Source organism: Arachis hypogaea, chromosome 20 (genome assembly GCF_003086295.3).
Source record: "Arachis hypogaea cultivar Tifrunner chromosome 20, arahy.Tifrunner.gnm2.J5K5, whole genome shotgun sequence".
Lineage (NCBI taxonomy): Eukaryota > Viridiplantae > Streptophyta > Magnoliopsida > Fabales > Fabaceae > Arachis > Arachis hypogaea.
In genome coordinates, this window is record NC_092055.1 from 10,399,883 (window position 1) to 10,419,286 (window position 19,404).

The following is a 19,404-nucleotide window of genomic DNA, read 5'->3' on the forward strand; positions in this document are numbered from 1 at the left end:
CCAACATTGCCTTCATTTTGATTTGCATCTATATCTTCCATAGCATTCTTACCAACTAATTAAAAACTAAATTCAACTAATTATACCAAATTAATACTGCCTGTGTAAGAATCAACTCAATCAATACTAAAAATCAAATCTATTCTTACAGCAACATTCAGCTCATTGATAACTTTCAGCAACAAATTCAACTATGATCATTTTCAGCAACAAAAAGTTTAGCTCCAAACATTATTTACAGTAGCAAAAAATTTAGCTAAGTGATTATTTCAGCAAGACTGCAACAAATTCAAGGTTCAGTGATAATCAGCAACAAATTCAACTTAGAGATGATTTTCATCAACCAAAAAATTAGCCCAGTGATATTTTCAGCAACAAATTCAACATTCAGTAACAAATTCAACTTACAACAACAAATTCAACAATTCCTAATTCAGTCATGATTTACAGCAACATTTAGATCAACAACAAGGCAAATTAATTGATTTTAGCAATTCAGCAACATCTCAAAATACAGGGAGAAGGAAAATCTGGAAGAGAGAGAACGGGGACTCACCAACGGTCCACGGTCCACGGCGATGACGACGAACAGAAACCAGAAGACGACGACCTCACGGAACGCGACGAAGCAAGCCACGATCCCACGAGTTGCCTCTGCCGCCGGCGACGATGAGCCCAGGGACGAGACTCGAGTGAGATGACGAGGAAGGCCGCGAGACGTCGGCAAGATGAACAACGAGACGCCGGCGAGTGTGACTGAGACGAGACTCGAGTGAGATTGAAAGAGACTCTAGTGGGCTAGGCAGTGAGAGAGGAGAGAATTTTGAGTCTGAGAACCGAGGGAGACAGAGCCACAGAGGTTCCGAGTGTTAGGGTAAGCTCACAATGATTCCAACCCTGTTTAAGCTCAATTATTTTTGGAATTCTTGGTAATAAGTATAAATGAATTTTTTGTATATATTTTCAACGCATTTTTAACTTTATTATTTAATTTTTATTTTTAATTAATGTTTTTGTTTTTGTTTTTATTTTTATTTTTAGAGTATTTTGTTTTTAAAATTTCATAAAAAAATTATTATTTTTAATATTTTTTTGCTTCAAATTTTTTAAAAGCAAAAAATAATAATAAGTTCATTAGTTTATTAATTAATGTTCTACATGTTTAATTAATTAATCAACTGTATTAATGTTCAACATGTTTATATTATTGTGGTTCGACCCGAATTGGCTACACTAATAAGTAAACAGCTTTCTTTAGAGGATCTATTGAGAGTTCTAACCTGTGACTTTGGTGAGAAGTGCTGTAATCGCAACTATGGAATCTGCTTTGTGCCTCAACATGCCGATGCAGATACAGATGAATTTAAAGCCACTCTTCAAACCTCTCAACCGTCAATTCGCCACGTGGACGATTCAATCAGCAGCGAAACAGAAGCCATCACTCGTCTTCCGCTTCAACCACTCGTCTCTGCTGCCTCCTCTACGCTGCGTTTCCAGCTCAGCTGGTGGTGGTGACATTCCCTCCGATGCTATTGTTCTCAACGTTGAGGGTATGATGTGCGACGGCTGCGCCAATAACGTCAGGAAGCTTCTAGAAAGTCGAGTATGCTCTTCCTTTTTCTATTCCATTTTTTTTTTATCTTTTATATATTAATGATGAAATGAAATGATGAACGGGCAGCCACAAGTGTCATCTGCTACTGTGAATCTAACCGCCGCTAAAGCAGTAGTGTCTGCCGTATCCGAAGAAAAAGGTTCCCCCAACTGGCAGAAGCAATTAGGAGAAGCACTTGCTCAGCATTTAACTAACTGCGGTTTCAATTCTACCTTTCAAGGTATGGTTTTGCTAATTATCGTTCTCTTCTAGTTTTTATCTGAATAAAACTAAGCTTTGGATGACCATTTAGAAGTTACCAATCAATTGCTTTACTTTTTGCCAATACCGTACTCTTTTAGATGATGAACGCTAGTTACATGTTAGTTACAGCACGCACATGAATTTCGTAGCGTTGATTTGGTTTGGTTTGGTTTGCAATTTTTCATGAACCTTGGTGGATTAATTGGCAGGCGAGTGATGCTATCAAGAATTGTATGGACTCGATTCATGTGAAGTTAGCTGTGTTCATGTATTAGTCTTCTTTAACAGAGCAACCTGAATTGGGATGGCTATTGTTCTTGTATACGTGGGAAATTAAAAAATTGTGATGTGTTAATTTCTTTCATCCATATGTTGATCAAGCAAAATATATTTTCATGAAAGTACAAGGTAGGAATTGCGCACACCAAATATCAATACACATTTTAGGAACTTGAAAGCAAGTGAAACAAATAAAGCTTATCAATCTTAATTCTTTCACAGGCAAATAAAAGTTTAAATTCCATCTACTGAATTGAGCAAGTCAAATTGAAATATAACTCTTTGAGATGCAGTAATGTCATGAGATATGGCATTATTTACCGCAAAGTTGACAGAAGAATAAAATGGGCAAAATGCCACTGTACAGTACACGGTGTCCATAGTTACATTGGCGTGAAATTTGACCCTTTCACGAAGTGCCTATATAATTAACCAAGTACAGTTTTTCTCATGTCTGTTTCTTTATGTTATCAGCCTATTCCAACTACATACATAAATATGCAGATGGCAAAGCTCGCAACCACAAAACTTCCTCTATACGAGAGATGGGAACCAGAAAGATATTTAAACAATTTGGAGATCCAAACTAGAAATGATCAGATCAAGGAAAACACTTAAGACTGCATTCGAAGTATGATCTTTCTGATCCTCGCTCTCTGCTATCGAAGTCTAGTTTCTAAGAAAATTGTCATCTGTTTTCTTTCAAACCATGTAAGTCATGCCAACTTGCATCAGATTTGAGTGAGGTACAGTTAAAGTCGTGATACCCCTCCTGCTGTTCCTTCTCAAAAATGCATAGAAGTAGTTTATTACAAGCTTCTTGATAAACCATGAGTCCTTCCTTGCCCTTATATCCCCATGACCAAGAAGATAAACAACTCCAGATTCTTTAGCCTTGTGAATAAAAGATAACTCCCACTCAAGGCTCTGCTCAGCATCAAGTGCCGGGGTTACCTCCTCTGAAGTGCTTGCTTCTAAAGTGAGCTTTTTTGTGTCCTTATGACCAGCCAGAAGAGGAACCCCAAGTGAGTAAACACTCCCATTGGGAGCTACAAGAACCCTGGAATCATAGTGCCCTTCCTCTGAGTCAGAATCTTCATCCCCATCACTCTCCAGTGACCTCTCTTGAGCCTCACGGCGTATAAATTTTTCTAGGCTTTCAATCAGCAGCTGCTCAAAAGTCTGGTGATTTTCTTTACGGACATCCTTATAACCATACCTGTAGAAATTACAGAAGTCTGCATTTGTAAGATAAAAAGACATCTTCATTATGTGGATAGACATAATTTAACGAAGTTATTGATGTTCACGTGAAGCTACTGTATGTTTTGTATCTGAAAGTAATTTTTAAGGTCACATTTTCATCATTCAAACAACTTTCCCAAGGTAAAAGTCAATTAGCTTGGATTTTGAGATTCATATCTAAACTGATCTCATGCCAAAAAAAATTCAATTAGACAGATCTAGTTACCTGGCAATACAACGGAATATATGATAGCTTTTTGGGCAGACTCTCCGGAAAAGGAACCTTTCACTTTGAGGCACCACAGAAACAGGAACATACTTAATACTCACAAAAATGATCATGGAGTGTATTGCTGGAAGCGTAGTCAAAAAATGGCCAAAAACTCCTGGGATTCCTTTGACTAACTCATTATAGAGAAGACCAATTCCAGGAGCCCGTATTGTGCCTAGATTGCTACCTAATTCTCGCATCAAATCCATTGACAGCTTTTGTTTGACTTCAGTTTCATACTTGAGCTTGCTTCCATAATTCCAAACATACATGATAAAAAACATTATCACAGCAAGGACCAATATAATCCAACTTCCATCTGCCACACTCCCCAAAACAGATGAGAAGAAAATCAACTCCAATCCCAAGAAGAATACCACAAATGTCAGCACTATGATGATGTGTATTTGCCATATAAGAAGCATAACAAGGGTTACTAAAATAGTGGTCATCATCATCACTCCAAGCTCCGCAATACCTGAAAGAGGACCAAGGATCAACCTGAATACAAATTCATTATAATATTACATATAATTTAGTAGCAGCAAAGGAAGTGCAGTGTGTAAAATACTATGGAAAGCTAAACTATGCAGTCTCCATATCCTTGTACTCTGTTTACCCAGTCAAACTGTTATTGATGTATTCATTATGTGAATTCAGAAGTATGCGACAGACATCCGTTTAAAATAAAATTATAATAACCACTAGCTGATTGACCTACGTGCGTGTGTGTGCGCAGAAATTGTGTTCCGACCTTATGACCAGTGCAAAGCAAGCACGGTAATAATGGGGTTTAGGGTTTCTTGAAGCAAATGGGTCTTCTTATAGAAGACTTAAGTTGTATTATTATCTCTCTGATGTAGTTGAGAACATGAAAAATGAAATATTGGTAGAAGAGTTCGATAATTTTTAATAGTCCGAGTAAACTAAGTTTCTTATGCAGACTATTATATTGTGATGCTTTATCCCACTAGGGGTAAATCAATGTGCTTGATAAATCTAATGAATAAATGTGGTGATTATAAAAATAAACAGAAACACATTACCATAAGCATTTCCAATCTCATCAATGCTGGATATAGTGCAGACCAAAACCAGAGAAACAGCCAAGAGAAACCAGTTTAGGACAGGAATATAGATCTGGCCCATAAATTTCCGGGAGGTATGAACAATCTTAAGACGAGGGAAACAACCAAGTGCTGTTGATTGTTTTATGCATGAAAATGTTGCTGTTGTCATAGTCCGACTTGCAATTAGTGCAGCAATGTTTGCAATGAGGAAGGTTGGCCAGAATGCACCACCTGCACACATGGAATGCGATTGCTTATAGATCCTGTAAATTGCAAAGACAGGCCTATGTAAAGAATGAAATGATAAAAACACTCACTTGGAACTGAAGAGAAAAAGGCTCGACCAGCATCAGCATGGTTTTCCATAAGGTATGCAGCTTGACCCAAATAACCCAATACTAGGCACGGCAAAACAAGAAAGACAAAAGAAAGCTGCCAATTACCACAATTAGTTTTTATCAGCACATAGTTGACATTACAAATGAAATAAAAGAAATGATTAAATGAAAGAAGCCTAATGGTCTAACATAGTTTGTTACCTGAACTGATTGTACAGAAAAGTAGCAAAGATCTGCAAACATGGCCTCTGAACCTGCAAAATGGCCCAATAAGTGATGTTAATCAATGGATGAAGAGTTTTGCATATGCAACCACAGCGACATTATACTGTATATTCATCATACTACATATTATAGTGGATGTTTACAGCGATAGATTAAGCTCTGGTTGAATTATTATTATCGATGAACCTTGAAATTTGGACTGTTCCACTCAAATAGTGACAAAAACTAAATGAAAACTTTGACACTGACCATCATACTTGCTACCAATGTATTGCCTTCGGAACAAATATAAAAGACTCCCTAGGAGAACCAAATCTACAAATCTACATGACAAGGCAATGTATTTAGTATTATTGCATCCCTGTACCAAGATCCAGGATATATGTATTTACCAGTAGCACAAAGGAGACAACCCCCAAGAGAATACCATGCTTTAGTTGAGTTCCTCTTGAAAAAATAGTAGATGTGAATAGGATTAAATGCCTTCAAGACACCAGTATCATATTTGAGAAGATTGTATATCCCAATTCCAGCAAGAGAACAAAACCATATGAACAAAGCAGGTCCTACTAAAAGTCCCACTTTACTTGTTCCATACTTCTGTACACTGAACAAAATTATAAGGGATGCAACTGAAATCATCACCACTTCATCTGCATGGTTGAAAATGAACACAAGATTAATGCAACTATAAAGAATGCCTGCCAAATAAGGATATGAATAAACTCATGAATATGCCAACCTCCCTAATGAACGAGAAAATAAGACTATTGCAACTAAGTATGTCATCTCCATACAGAGAGAGTTAAATTACTATAGCCAAATCACAGCTAGATAATTATCACCCTCAACAAATAATGCATGGGCAAGCCACTCAAGAAAAAAAACAAACAATAGAAAATACAGATAGTAGATTTCATTAGTAGCTTAAGGCAATACCTTGCTCGATTGCATCTACCCCAACTTTTAAACCACCAACAGAGGAAAGTACTGCAGGAAGACATAGATATAAAGTGAGACTAACTATAAAGAACAGAAGATTAGAGCTTGTTAATGAAACAACATCTGGCCAAGAAAACAAGCAAAAATTTAATATTACAAGTAACATGGGAATCATCCCAAACACTAGCACCAAATAGCCTGGAAAAATTGCAAAAATGAATAAAGTAGCAGCAGCAACTAACCTGACATTGCCGGAGTAACAACCCCATTAGCAATCACCATAGAAGTACCAGCAAGCACTAATATTAGTAGAATCTTCTTCAGAGTCAAAGAACTCTCAAGTCTTTCCTTGATTTTTAGGGACCTTTCAAGCTCAGCAGATGGGACCTTTAGTCTAAAGCTTGATATACGGGCATCTGATGGTAATTGATTGGGGAGAAGGCTCACTTTAGCATGACGACATATCAATGAGTACAAGGCAAAAGTACCACCTGTAGTGTTTGACAACGTAAGTGTTAGCAAACTAAGTTCAGAAGACAGAGAAACACAAAGAACATTGGAGGCTTATTTAGAATATTTAACTTAATATACCTTCACCATCATCATTGGCCCACAGAACGACCAGCACATACTTCAATAAGGGAATCAGGATTAAAGTGTACAACACAAGTGATAATGCTCCAAGAATGTCCTCATCTCCATTGATGGGTGCCTTTCTAAACATGACACTAAAGGTATATAATGGACTTGTTCCCACATCACCAAAGACAACGCCAAGAGTCTGAAAAGCCAGCACGATTTTCTTTCCCATACTGATATCCTGCAAAGGAATATAAAGAAGAAAACAAGCAAAAAACATTGACATAGATTGTTCCAGTAGAGCTATGTAATCTTATCATGAGCCATAACAGATTTTTAAGAGAAGGACAGTGACTGTTGGGCACATAGAATTTCAAGTACTCAAGGTAATTACAAACTAAAATTCATGTATTTCAGAAACTCAACAACAGGATCAACACCAAGTATCTTTCTTTTTTCTACGTTACTCGTGTAGCTACTCCTTATGATCTTGATTGAACATAGTGAAATTTCTCTCTATCTCGCTCATGAATGTATATATGCTGTAGGTCACCATGGTAATTTTTGTTTGTGCACAAAAAAAAACGAGACACACACACACAGAATATAAGCAAGAAAGCTCTCAGGTTGTATTCAATTTTTCTTTTCCTCATGTAAATTCGACCTCCCATCATAACATTAACGCTCACAGCTTTCAAATTTCTCAACTCCTCCACCCACTTCAACAACTTGTACTCTCTTCTTAGTTTCCATGAGCACACTATTCAAGGATCCCATGCCTTCATAAGAAGGATATCACACCATTCAAATCTTAACTTCCTTTTCATGCTTATAATTACTGCGTACATGCTAATTCTTAACCGAGTAAAGGAACTTGCACATAGATAGAAAATTGAATCAGCTACGACACAATAATTCCATAAAAGAAAAAGCAAACCAAAATTTGAGAAGCAGCACCTCATAGTCAGTTCTATGAGCACCGGGGACATCAAGAGCCTCGACGTCGAAGGAATCAATTCGAGGTCCAGTTCGAATGAGTCTCTGCTCACCAATGTCCTCATCGTCAGAATCAAGCACGGAAGCGTAGCGACGGGTGTGATGGTGTCTCAAATCGGCGTTGAATTCTTCTATGTCGGAGTTATCCTCCTCGTCCCCCTGAAAAACCCACCTGGATTCGGTTGATTCCATGGAGTGTCCGCCATTGATATCACCTCTCTCCGGATCCCCTTCCTCCGTCGCCATGGCCATTGAATATAGTGCTTTCTTCAGAAGCTATGAAAATGAGGACAAAATTTCTGTGAATTTTGAGCTCTGTTTTCTGCAAGTGAAGAAGGTGGTGAAGTGCGAAATTGCGCGCATCACGGCTTAAGGGACAAAAATGGAATTTTCCCAGTGGGGGAACTGTGGATCACTGTGTCTTCGCGTCTAGAGAAGTTCAATAAATAATTAACTGTGATTTTATATTTTTTATATTTTACTTTGGGTTACTAAAATAATTAATAATTATTCTTATCCATTATCAATATCTTATGGGCCTATGGTGTGCCCATGTATATTATGTGAGGTGCCTTCAACAATTGATCACCTTTCATTGTTTTCGGATGATGGGTTCTTTGTATTGTTTTAGGACAGAATCCGAACAATGTGGTTTTATATTAATGTATGAAAAGTGACACATTCTTTATATATTATTTTCTTATTCATTTTAAAATATAATTTTGTTACTATTTTATTATTTTGTTATTATATAAAGTATTTGAGTTCATTTTTAGATTAATAATTTTACATATTGATTGTAAATTTATTTAAAAAATACTGATCAAGATCAAGATCAAAATTAGACATTTAAACATAAATGATTTACATATATCTAGGTGTATTTAAATGTATTTAAAGAACATTTTTATTTTTATTAAGACATGATACATAAAAATACGTGTGCTAAAATAAATATACTAAATTAATAAATTATTAATTATCACATAAATATACTAAATTAATAAATTATTTATAAGATATTTGACTTAAGTTTTAAAGTGATCTTTAAAATTATATTTAATATTTAAAGTGGTTTTTATAATTAATAATTTTTTAATTTTATCCTCAAAGTTATACTCTAAAATTCATAATAGTCTCTTAGAAAATTTTCCTTCATTACCGATCATTGAAAAATTGAAGTAGATTGTGTCCTGTGATGCTAACATTGTAATGGCTAACTGATATGACAAAGAAAACTCTTTTTTTTTTTTACAATCTGATGTTTTTCTCCCTTTTAAAATCCTAATTCCCAAATTTTGTTTATTCTCTATAGAAAATCACAATTTTTTTTAACAATCATTCATACTTTCACAAGACATTCCTACACACATAAACACATTTTTTTTTTACTAATTCTTGTTATAGTCTCAATAGAGAGCATGTACTACTCTTAATTTAGTTGAGATTAAATAGATGCAAAATCTATAAACTTTTTGACAAGTCTCTGTTGGAATTTTTATTCTAATTGTGATCCAATTTGTTAATACAGAAATTAGTTTGGGTGGTGTTGTAATTATTTATTATTATATTAACAGTTGGTCTGTTCTTTGATGGAAAGAACACGACTGTTCATCATAAATTTTATAAAATTTGGGTCTCCAATTCTGATCATAAGAACAAAAATTACACATTGATTCCATCTGCCTCTCTGTGATTCAAGAATTGGAAGTTCCAAATTAAATCAAAGAATTTATTGGCAATGATTGGAGGTACGTAAATTACTGGTTTTATAAAGAAACTTAACATGTGGTATCAGAGCAAGTTTGTCTCTGCCTTGCCATTTCAAAATTTAATTACTGTGCATTATTTTGATAAATTGTTTTTAAAGAAGAATGTATAGTATGAATTTTGAAAAAAAAAGTAAGAAAAACCATTGAAATTAAAGTTGACGTACCATAAGAAGAGGGAATAATAAATAATATTCCTAGAAGGAATCTTCTAAATTTGTGTCATAGTTGTTCTTCATAATAGTATAATTTTCCATGATTTCCATAAGTTTTCTTATTCTTGAATAATAATAATAAAAAAAAAGAGAGAAGAAGAAAGGGAAGACGGTGGAAGAGAGAAGACAGAATGAACTTATTATAAAAATTCAAATTTTGGTTGGAGTGAGGTTTGAACTTGGATCTTCTAAATATTGCCAAAATATTTGTCTACTAGATCATCTCCACTTTGATATTATTCATACTACTGAATTTATTTATTTGATGATTATATTTGCATGTAATATAAATTCTTTCGCTGCATATCATATTGTGATTAATATATGATTTATTGAGGAGTAGCCACAGCATCCTTAATAATAATTATATTTAAAGAGATCACATAAATATTAATATGATATATTTGTAATTGTTATGAATTATATAATAAACTTACCCACAAGAATTTATTATGTTATTCACATATAATTAGATTGAAATAGAAAATATTTCTTACTTCTTAATTAGCCTACAGGTATTAAGAAGCAGTATTTTATTTTCTAGTTTCAATACTTTAGTTAGTATAGTGAATATTATGTGTGTTAAAATCTTTGTCCACAAGTAAATTTTAATGACACTATGATTCATATTTATTTTGAGATGACTTGTATTGGCATGCATTATCATATGTTATGGATTTTGATGTGCCTATTTAAAGTTGAATAATGTTAGCATGATTTATTATTTGCAGCAGTAATGATATCTGAAACTGTATCTGAAGTTCATTTGTTAAGTGGTGATAACTATAAAGAATGGAAAGATAAGATTCTCTTTCACTTAGGGTGTGCAGACCTTGACTATGCTCCTCGTAAAGAGCCTCCGACACCTACTGATGCTAGTTCTCAAGTCGAGGTAGCATTATACGAACGGTGGGAGAAATCCAACCGTTTAAGTATGATGTTCATTAAGCTTCGTATTTCAGCTAGTATCCGAGGCTCAATTCCTGATTGTAGGAATGTCAAGGATTATATGAAGGCTATTGATGAACAGTTTAAGTCTTCTAGTAAGGCACTTGCAAGCACCCTAATGGCACAATTGTCATCTATGAGGCTTACCGGCGTAAGAGGTGTGCGTGAACACATCATGAGGTTGAGAGACATTGCAGCACAACTGAAAGCTTTAGAGGTTGAGATCTCTAACTCATTTCTGGTGCATCTTATTCTGAATTCTCTTCCTTCCCAGTACGGACTATTTAAGATTTTTTATAATACACATAAGAAAAAATGTCCATTAATGAATTACTGGTGATGTGTGTGTGTAAGAGGAAGGAAGGCTAATTCAGAAATTTGGTAAAAGTGCACTATTAGTGACAAATGAGGGTGGTAAAAAGCAAGCTCATAAGAAGAAAGGAAAGGGTATTGTATCACATCCTATGAAGAAAGAAGGTGCACGATGTTTCTTTTGTAAAAAGAAAGGACACATGAAGAAGGAGTGCCCAAAATTTAAAGTTTGGCTTGAAAAGAAAGGTACTAACCTTTGTGATCTTATTCCTTCAGTGTATTTTGAATCTAATTTTGTTGAAATATGTCATGACACTTGGTGGATTGATTCTGATGCTGAAATTCATATTTCAAATACCATGCAGGGTTTCATAAGGAAAAGGAAACCGATAGGAAGTGAACTAAGCATCTATATGAAAAATCGGATGCGTTCACGTGTGGAAGCTGTTGGAACATTTAGGCTTGTATTAAGTACTGGTTGTATTTTAGATTTAGAAAAAATCTTTTATATTCTAAATTTTTCTAAAAATTTGATTTCTTTATCTAAGCTTGTAAAACAAGGATTATGTATACATTTTTATGATGATTCTGTTGACATTATTAAAAATTATAATATTATTGGACGTGGTACTTTAATTGGTGATTTATTTAAAGTCCATTTAGCTAATAATGTTCCATCTAGTCTTATGGCTATGCATGGTAATGGTATGAATGAAAAATCCTCCATGTTGTGGTACTGAAGGTTGGGACACATCTCCATTGAGAGAATGAAGAAATTAGTAAGTGATGGGGTTCTTGAACCTCTAGACTTTACTGATTTTGATACTTGTGTGGATTGCATTAAGGGAAAGCAAACCAAAAAGTCTAAAAAAGGTGCTAAGAGGAGTTCTAACATATTAGAAATAATTCATACTGACATATGTTGTCCTAATATGTCCTTAAGTGGTCAGAAATATTTCATCTCCTTTATTGATGATTATTCACGATATATGTATCTCTATATGCTTCATAATAAATATGAGGCATTGGACGCTTTTAAAGTTTATAAAGCTGAAATAGAGAAACAATGCAGAAAGAAAATTAAGATCGTGAGATCTGATAGAGGTGGAGAATTCTATGGGAGATGTACTGAAAGTGGACAAGCACCTGGTCCATTTGCAAAGTATCTTCAAGAGCATGGTATTGTGGCACAATACACCATGCCTGGCACACCAGATTAAAATGGTGTAGATGAAAGAAGAAATAGGACTTTGCTGGATATGGTGAGGAGTATGCTTAGCAACTCCAATCTTCCTTTATCCTTGTGGAGTGAAGCCCTTAAGACAGCTACGTATATATTGAATAGAGTTCCAACAAAGGCAGTTTCTAAAACACCATTTGAGCTATGGAAAGGTTGGAAACCTAGTTTGAATCATATACGCATTTGGGGTTGTCCTGCTGAAGTTCGGGTTTATAATCCACAAGAAAGGAAGTTGGACCCAAGGACGATAAGTGCCTATTTTTTCTGCTATGCAAAAAAATCTAAGGGTTACAGATTTTATTGTCCCTCATATTCAAGTAAAATAGTTGAATCTAGAAATGCAAGGTTTTTAGAGCATGATATGAAAAGTGGAAGAAATCATCCTCTTAAAGTTGTTGAGAATGATAATGTTTATCAAACCTCTCCATGTACAAGAATGATTGTTCAATACAATGCCCATACAAATAGGGTCAATGTAGAACAACCTATTACTAATGTTCTACATCATGAAGATAATGTTCAAGTAGATCATATGGTGGAGGATCAAACTCTTCATAATGAAAATGTTGTTCGAGAACATATTGCTCAAGAGCAACTTCAAGAAGAGGGAGAACCTGTTATGCCACTACCTTTACAAGAGGTTGATAATGCAACATTAAGAAGATCAACAAGAATAAGAAAGCTTGCAATTTCTAGTGACTATGTAGTGTATCTTGCTGAGTCTGACTATGATGTTTGTGATGAAAATGACCTAACGACGTTTTCACAAGCAATGGAAAGTCGTAATTCCAATTTCTGGCTAGATGCTATGAAGGATGAAATGAATTATATGGCGGATAACCAAGTTTGGGATCTTGTAGAATTGCCTGATAGGAAAAAGGCCATTGGCTGTAAATGGGTCTTTAAGACCAAGAAGGATTCCTCAGGCAATATTGAGCGCTACAAGGTTCGACTTGTTGCTAAAGGATTTACTCAAAGGGAAGGAGTTGACTACAGAAAAATCTTTTCTCCTGTTTCAAAGAAAGACTCTTTCCGCATCATTATGGCATTGGTAGCACACTTTAACATGGAATTGCATCAAATGGATGTGAAAACGGCCTTCCTTAATGGAGATTTGGAAGAAGATGTCTATATGAGACAACCCGAAGGGTTTATCTCAAGTGCTGGTAAGGAGTTAGTTTGCAAGCTTAAGATAGCAATGTATGGTCTTAAGCAGGCTTCCCGACAGTGGTATTTGAAGTTTTACAATGTGATTTCTTTATTTGGGTTCATTGAGAATATTTCTGATCAATGTATATATCAGAAGGTTAGTGGGAGCAAGATCATATTTCTCATCTTATATGTAGATGATATTTTGCTTGCAACAAATGATTTAGGGTTGTTACATGAAGTGAAACAATTTCTCTCTAGACATTTTGATATAAAAGATATGGGTGATGCATCTTATGTCATTGGCATAAAGATTCATAGAGATAAACATAAAGGAATTTTAGGTTTATCTCAAGAAGCCTATATTAATAAAGTTCTTGAGAGGTTTAAAATGCAAAATTGTTCACCAAGTGTTGCACCTATTGTGAAAGGTAACAAATTCTGCTTAGATCAATGTCCCAAAAATGAACTTGAAAAGAAATAGATACAAAATATTTCTTATGCTTCAGCCATTGGAAGCCTAATGTATGCTCAGGTCTGTACAAGACCTGATATTGCTTTTGCTGTTAGCATGTTAGGAAGATATCAAAGTAATCCAGGAATTATCCATTGGAGAGCTACAAAGAAGGTCTTAAGGTACCTTCAAGGGACCAAGAACTTCATGCTTACATATAGACGAACCAACAATTTAAAAATTGTTGGATACTCAGATTCAGACTTGGCGGGATGTGTTGATTCTAGGAAGTCAACGTCAGGATACATCTTTATGCTTGCTGATGGAGCAGTATCTTGGAAGAGTGCAAAACAATCACTTGTAGCTACTTCTACCATGGAATCCGAGTTTATTGCTTGTTTTGAGGCTACATCACAAGGTGTTTGGCTAAAAAATTTCATCTCTGGGCTTAAGATTATGGATTGTATCTCTAGGCTATTGAGAATATATTGTGACAATTCAGCTGCTGTATTTATGGCTAAGAATAATAGAAGTAGTAGTCGAAGTAAGCACATCGATATTAAGTACTTAGCCATTAAAGACCGAGTTAGGTCTAATGAGGTACAAATAGAGCATATTAGTACTAAACAAATGATAGTTGATCCTTTGACAAAAGGCATGCCACCAGGATTGTTTAAGGATCATGTTACTAGTATGGGTTTATGTTCTGTAACGTCACTTATATGACTTATGTTATATTATATGACATATTTGAATATGAAATTTCTATTATTGTTTGTTTCTCATTTGGTCAGTATATATGCGCATACATGATTGAGAATGACAAATAAAATTCAGTGAAGAACCTAGAATAATCATTGGGCTTATTCCTACAGAAATACCACATGAAGAGTTTATTTAGTTAGGAGATATTACATTGTAATACATAGAAGGTAATACTTGATTAATGAGAAACTACCGTTATGATTTGTATAATTTGTCTTAATTGTTTAAGCATAGTATGTAATTACAAACTATACGTAACAAATGTTGGACCAAATGGGAGAATGTTAGAATTTTTATTCTAATTGTAGTCCAATTTGTTAATATAGAAATTATTTTGGGTGGTGTTGTAATTATTCATTATTATATTGACAGTTGGTCTATTCTTTGATGGAAAGAACACGACTGTTCATCATAAACTTTATAAAATTTGGGTCCCCAATTCTGATCATAAGAACAAAAATTACACCTTGATTCCATCTGGCTCTCTGTGATTCAAGAATTGAAAGTTCCAAATTAAATCAAAGAATTTATTGGCAATGGCTGGAGGTACGTAAATTACTGGTTTTATAAAGAAATCTAACAGTCTCTTTACATTAGCAGAAGAAATTTGAGATTCAATTGCAAGTCTCTCCATATTTTTTGTATATCCAAAAATCACAATCTTCTTTCTTTTACTGTTGCAACTCGTCAATGACATCAATACAAAGATTAAGAACTTATTACTTAAATTCCGCTGCTCTAGATCCAACAATTGCAGAAAAAGAGTAATATTTTCATCATCTTGCACAAATCTCTTCCTATACTTTACAACCATAACCATCTTGGAGAGTGTCTTTGTCATCATTTTTGGAACCTCGAATGATTTTGCATTTAGAAATTTAACAAGTTCTGTCGTGAATTTGATCAAACATTATCGAAATTCTCAATCAAACGCTACAGACACAAGGCAGCAATAATTTGTTCAGTCTCACTTGAACACTCCAAAATTTTAACCAAAGACACAACAACACCAGCACTAACAAGAACTCTTTTATGAGAATTATACCTCACAATCAAAGAAATTACTTTTGCAAACTCTTGTTGAATCTCCAACTCAGAAGACCCACAAAATCAACAAGAACATGAACAATATTACTAACTTGAACAATCACTTCCACGTACTTGTCATCTTTTGAAAAAAACTTCGTGGAGGTTGATCAATCTCGGAGTTTGGACTTTTAAAAAGAAAAAAGGGACCAGATTGGAAGGGAAAAAAAAGAGTTTCTTTTACTACATTAGCCAGTTGTTACATTGCTAGCGTGGCAGGACTTCAGTCCACTTCAACTTTTCCACGACCAGTAATGGACAGCTGTGTGAGAGACTACTATAAAATTTAGAGTACAATTTCAAAGATGTACGGTAGGTCGGGTACTGGACGGTTCGGGTTGGTTCTTCGGTCGATAAGAGAGGGGATCGCCTGGTTCCGGGTTGCTGGGTCGAAGGAGGGATAACCGACTTCCTGAGCTCTTTGTGTGGAAGGGGGGTGTCACCTGCAAAGACACTCCGACGCTCTAGTCAGTCAAGTGTGCAGGCGAGAGATGAGAGAATGGTATGTGACGTACCTTGGGGGAGGGGTAGGACCCTCCCCATATAGTCAGAGGCGGGTCCCACAAGGGCAGAACCCACCTTCCTCGAAGCTTCCCTATACATCTGTAGTAGTGAGTTGTCCAGGACACGCGCCCGGGTCGGTACTTGGACGTCTCGCACCCGACCGTTCGGGTCGGGTGGTTTGCGGGTCGGGTCGGCCCATTTTATATGTGGACCAGGCCGTAACAGTACTCCCAACGCGCCAGCAATGATCGTGAGGGTTGTTGGTAGGGGTGGCAAGCGGGGAAGCCCGCCCTTTGCGGGCTGGCCCGCCCTGCCCCGCCTACTGAGATGGTCTCAAAATCCCAGCCCGCCCCGCCTAACGGCGGGTTGGCGGGCCGGTGGGCTAAGCCCGCCAAATATCTTTTTTTTTACTTTTAACTATTAAATAATATATATAAAGGTATAAAAAATCTCTTCTGTTTTTTAATTTTAACTATTATAATTTCTAAAAGTATAAACAAATTATAATTTTTATATTCACAAACATTAAAGTCTTTGTAATTATAAATATCTAATAGACATAATTATAAACCAAATTTTCATCCAAAACATAATAATAAATATTGTTCCCAAAGCAAAATAAACATAATCCAAAACATAATTATAAATATTGTCAATAAAACAAAATAAACATAATCCATAACACTCAATTTTCATCTTTATTCTCTTGTAACTTGGGTTGGGGGAAGTTGGGTTTTAGCAAAAAAATTGTAAAAATACCCCTTGTCAGAAAATATTAAGCCCGACGGGGAAGCTCGCCCTGCTCCGCCAAAGCCCGCGATTTAAGCGGTGCGGATTAGGCGGGCTTTTGCTATTTGGTGGTCCCAATTTTTCAGCCCAGTCTGCTTTTTTTGGCGGGTTACGCGGGCCGGCTCAACGGATTTAGGCCCGTTTGCCACCCCTAGTTGTTGGTGGCGTGTTATCTCTTCTTCCGTATGTTGTCGCCAGGTCGGCTGCCCGTGGAGGGGACGTGCCTCTTGCGCGCGTGTCTCTTCATTGATGGGGATAACTGTTCGTTGCCTCGTTCTTCGCGCCGGACATTTAATGCTCATAATGGGTTGTTTCAAACCCTGTGAGTAAAGACTCTTTTACCCCTGCTTTTCGCGCTTTAGGTCAGTTTTTTAATCCCCTAACCAGTTTCACGCTCCATTTTCATTCCATTTCCTTGTTCATCCTCATTCTATTTTCTTTGCATTCTCCTTCTTCCTTCCTGAATTCCCTACTGTGATCTTCGCGTTTTTGAGCATCCATCCCTTCCTGCTTTCCTCTCAGCTATCACAGTCAATCAGGTAAGCACTCTTCTCCTCTTCCTTTGCTTACGTTCGTTTTATCTTCATTATCAGTTCTTCTATATGCATGTTGCTTATTTGATTTGCATGCTAGATGATCATAGTGTCAAGTAGGTGCGTTAGGGGGGTTACCATTCCAGGGTGTTAGCTTTTTAGGCTTTTGCTTGGATTCTGCTTTAGCCATGCTTAATTATAGTTACTGAATAGGCTTAATGTAGTTTCTGGGATTTTTCCGAGCTCCCGACCTCGTAGACTAACCGAGTGGTACCCCACTATAGGTATGCCTCGCATCGTCTCACGAGCTTCCACCTCCGCCGCGGGTTACGACCCGTACGCTTGGGTGACTTCCGATGTGAAAGAATCCCCGAACCAGATGGGCGAGGAGGAGCTTACCGAGTTCCGCCAAGCCGAGTACTTGTACGGGAGAACCAACGAGGAGGCCAACTATGACGTTTTCGTTCCTGCCCCCAACGAGCGGCTATATGAGCTCAACTTCCACTCCCCCCAGGTTCCCGATTGGATTTGGTTTTATAAGTCCATGTTCACCCAAGTAGGGGTCCGTATTCCTTTTTCTGCATTTCAAATGGCGCTCCTCAACTGGATCTCTGTGGCACCGTCGCAGTTGCATCCGAACAGTTGGGCTTCCATCCGCTGTTTCGAGATGGTGTGTGAATACCTAGAGCTGCCAGTGTTTGTAGACGTTTTTCTTTATTTTTTCAACCTCACGAATCCTTCCAAAGAAGGGAAAGCGAGGAAAAGGTTCATGTCCTTCCAATCTGCCCAGGGTTGAAGGATTTTTGGCTTGTTTGAAGACTCTTATCATGGGTATAAGGATAAATATTTTAAGGTGCGTCCAGTCAAAGGTCGCCATCCCTTCTGGTTGTCCTTAGAAGGGGAACGCCTCATCCCGATGTATTGGAGTTTCGGGGCGAGGTCCAACACCTTCATTAAGGTGACTTACAAGGGGATGTCCGTTGTGGACAGAAAGATTGCCGACGTGTTGTTGGCTGTCTTTGGGAGAAACCATGTGAATCTCCACCTTCTTATGGGTAATTGGGAGGTTGTCAGAAATTACATTTGTGAGTGGCTGACTTGTATTTCTTGCGTTGTGGTTGCTTTGATTGGTTATGCCGATTTCACGACTAACTTGTTTATTTATTTGCTGCAGTGGAGATGTCTGCCGAGGTGACGGGCCTTGAGAATTTGTTTAAGACTTTTTTGGAGGAAAGTGATGGGGAGAAAGGTAACGGGAAGTCGGAGACCCCTCCTGAGAATAAGGAGGATCAGGCGGTGCCTTCACCCCGTGATACCGAGATGATGGACAGGAATTCTAATGGGGTGCGCGTCTCTCCCATTCATGAGGAGGGGGCCGGCACTGGGCATTCGACCTCCACTGAACAAGTCGAGGATGATGACTTGAAGGTTATCCCAACCCCCAAGAGGCAGAGGTCATCCTCCAGCCCTGAGGGAGTCCTCACCGTGATGGAGAGGAACTTTGACGCCGGGAACTTCATAGATGCCTAGTTGCTTCCTGGCACGGAGGAGCACTTCCATGGCTCTGACCTTTCGGGGCATGTGAGGTGGATGTACCGTACCCTCCTCGGCGGTGCTGCTATAGCTCGGAAGGCCGAGTTTGAGTTGTCAGGGATGCAGTCACTGCACAGGAAGCTTGAATCTGCTGCCACTGCCAATAATCAATTCAAAACTCAAGTTGAAACGCTTTGGGAGCAGCTGTCCAAGGTGGAGGAGAAGCTTAGGGATGCCGAGGATAAGGCCGCGTCTGCCGAGGAAAAATTGAAGATCTCTGATGCTACCGTATCCCGTCTGACCG

General features: G+C 37.1%; 3 protein-coding genes across 4 annotated transcripts; 2 read left to right on the top strand and 1 right to left on the bottom strand.

The window, feature by feature from the left end:
- The first annotated feature begins 1,178 nt into the window (after positions 1-1,178).
- LOC112782386 (copper-transporting ATPase PAA1, chloroplastic) lies at positions 1,179-4,295 on the top strand. Of its 2 annotated transcripts, none has more exons than XM_025824745.2 (3): positions 1,179-1,603; positions 1,682-1,835; positions 2,068-2,259. In XM_025824745.2, the coding sequence occupies exons 1-3, from the start codon at positions 1,316-1,318 to the stop codon at positions 2,073-2,075; spliced, it is 450 nt and encodes a 149-aa protein (XP_025680530.1). In that variant the 5' UTR covers positions 1,179-1,315; the 3' UTR covers positions 2,076-2,259. The 2 variants fall into 2 exon arrangements, with proteins under 2 accessions (XP_025680530.1, XP_072086373.1); XM_072230272.1 differs by lacking the exon at positions 2,068-2,259 and adding an exon at positions 2,642-4,295 and having other exon boundaries at positions 1,207-1,603.
- On the bottom strand, positions 2,426-8,395 carry LOC112782385 (potassium transporter 7). Its single transcript, XM_025824744.3, has 10 exons — positions 7,765-8,395; positions 6,820-7,048; positions 6,471-6,719; positions 6,226-6,276; positions 5,679-5,939; positions 5,263-5,315; positions 5,041-5,155; positions 4,700-4,954; positions 3,609-4,131; positions 2,426-3,356 (listed from the first exon to the last, which is right to left on the bottom strand). Exons 1-10 carry the CDS (start codon positions 8,053-8,055, stop codon positions 2,840-2,842), a joined length of 2,544 nt encoding a protein of 847 aa, XP_025680529.1. The 5' UTR covers positions 8,056-8,395; the 3' UTR covers positions 2,426-2,839.
- Positions 8,396-13,959: 5,564 nt separating this feature from the next.
- LOC140182939 (secreted RxLR effector protein 161-like) lies at positions 13,960-14,616 on the top strand. Its single transcript, XM_072230916.1, has one exon. It carries the CDS (start codon positions 13,960-13,962, stop codon positions 14,614-14,616), a length of 657 nt encoding a protein of 218 aa, XP_072087017.1.
- Positions 14,617-19,404: the final 4,788 nt, after the last annotated feature.

Excerpts from the sequence above, each read along its gene's own strand:
- LOC112782386 (XM_072230272.1), top strand. The coding sequence starts at position 1,316 with ATGGAATCTGCTTTGTGCCTCAACATGCCGATGCAGATACAGATGAAT. Across the intron at positions 1,604-1,681 it reads GGAAGCTTCTAGAAAGTCGA|CCACAAGTGTCATCTGCTAC; the intron begins GTATGCTCTTCC and ends ATGAACGGGCAG. Across the intron at positions 1,836-2,641 it reads TTTCAATTCTACCTTTCAAG|ATGGCAAAGCTCGCAACCAC; the intron begins GTATGGTTTTGC and ends ATAAATATGCAG.
- LOC112782385 (XM_025824744.3), bottom strand. The coding sequence starts at position 8,055 with ATGGCCATGGCGACGGAGGAAGGGGATCCGGAGAGAGGTGATATCAAT. Across the intron at positions 6,277-6,470 it reads TGTTACTCCGGCAATGTCAG|TACTTTCCTCTGTTGGTGGT; the intron begins GTTAGTTGCTGC and ends GTCTTCCTGCAG. Across the intron at positions 5,316-5,678 it reads TTGTCTCCTTTGTGCTACTG|GTTCAGAGGCCATGTTTGCA; the intron begins GTAAATACATAT and ends GCCATTTTGCAG.
- LOC140182939 (XM_072230916.1), top strand. The coding sequence starts at position 13,960 with ATGTATGCTCAGGTCTGTACAAGACCTGATATTGCTTTTGCTGTTAGC.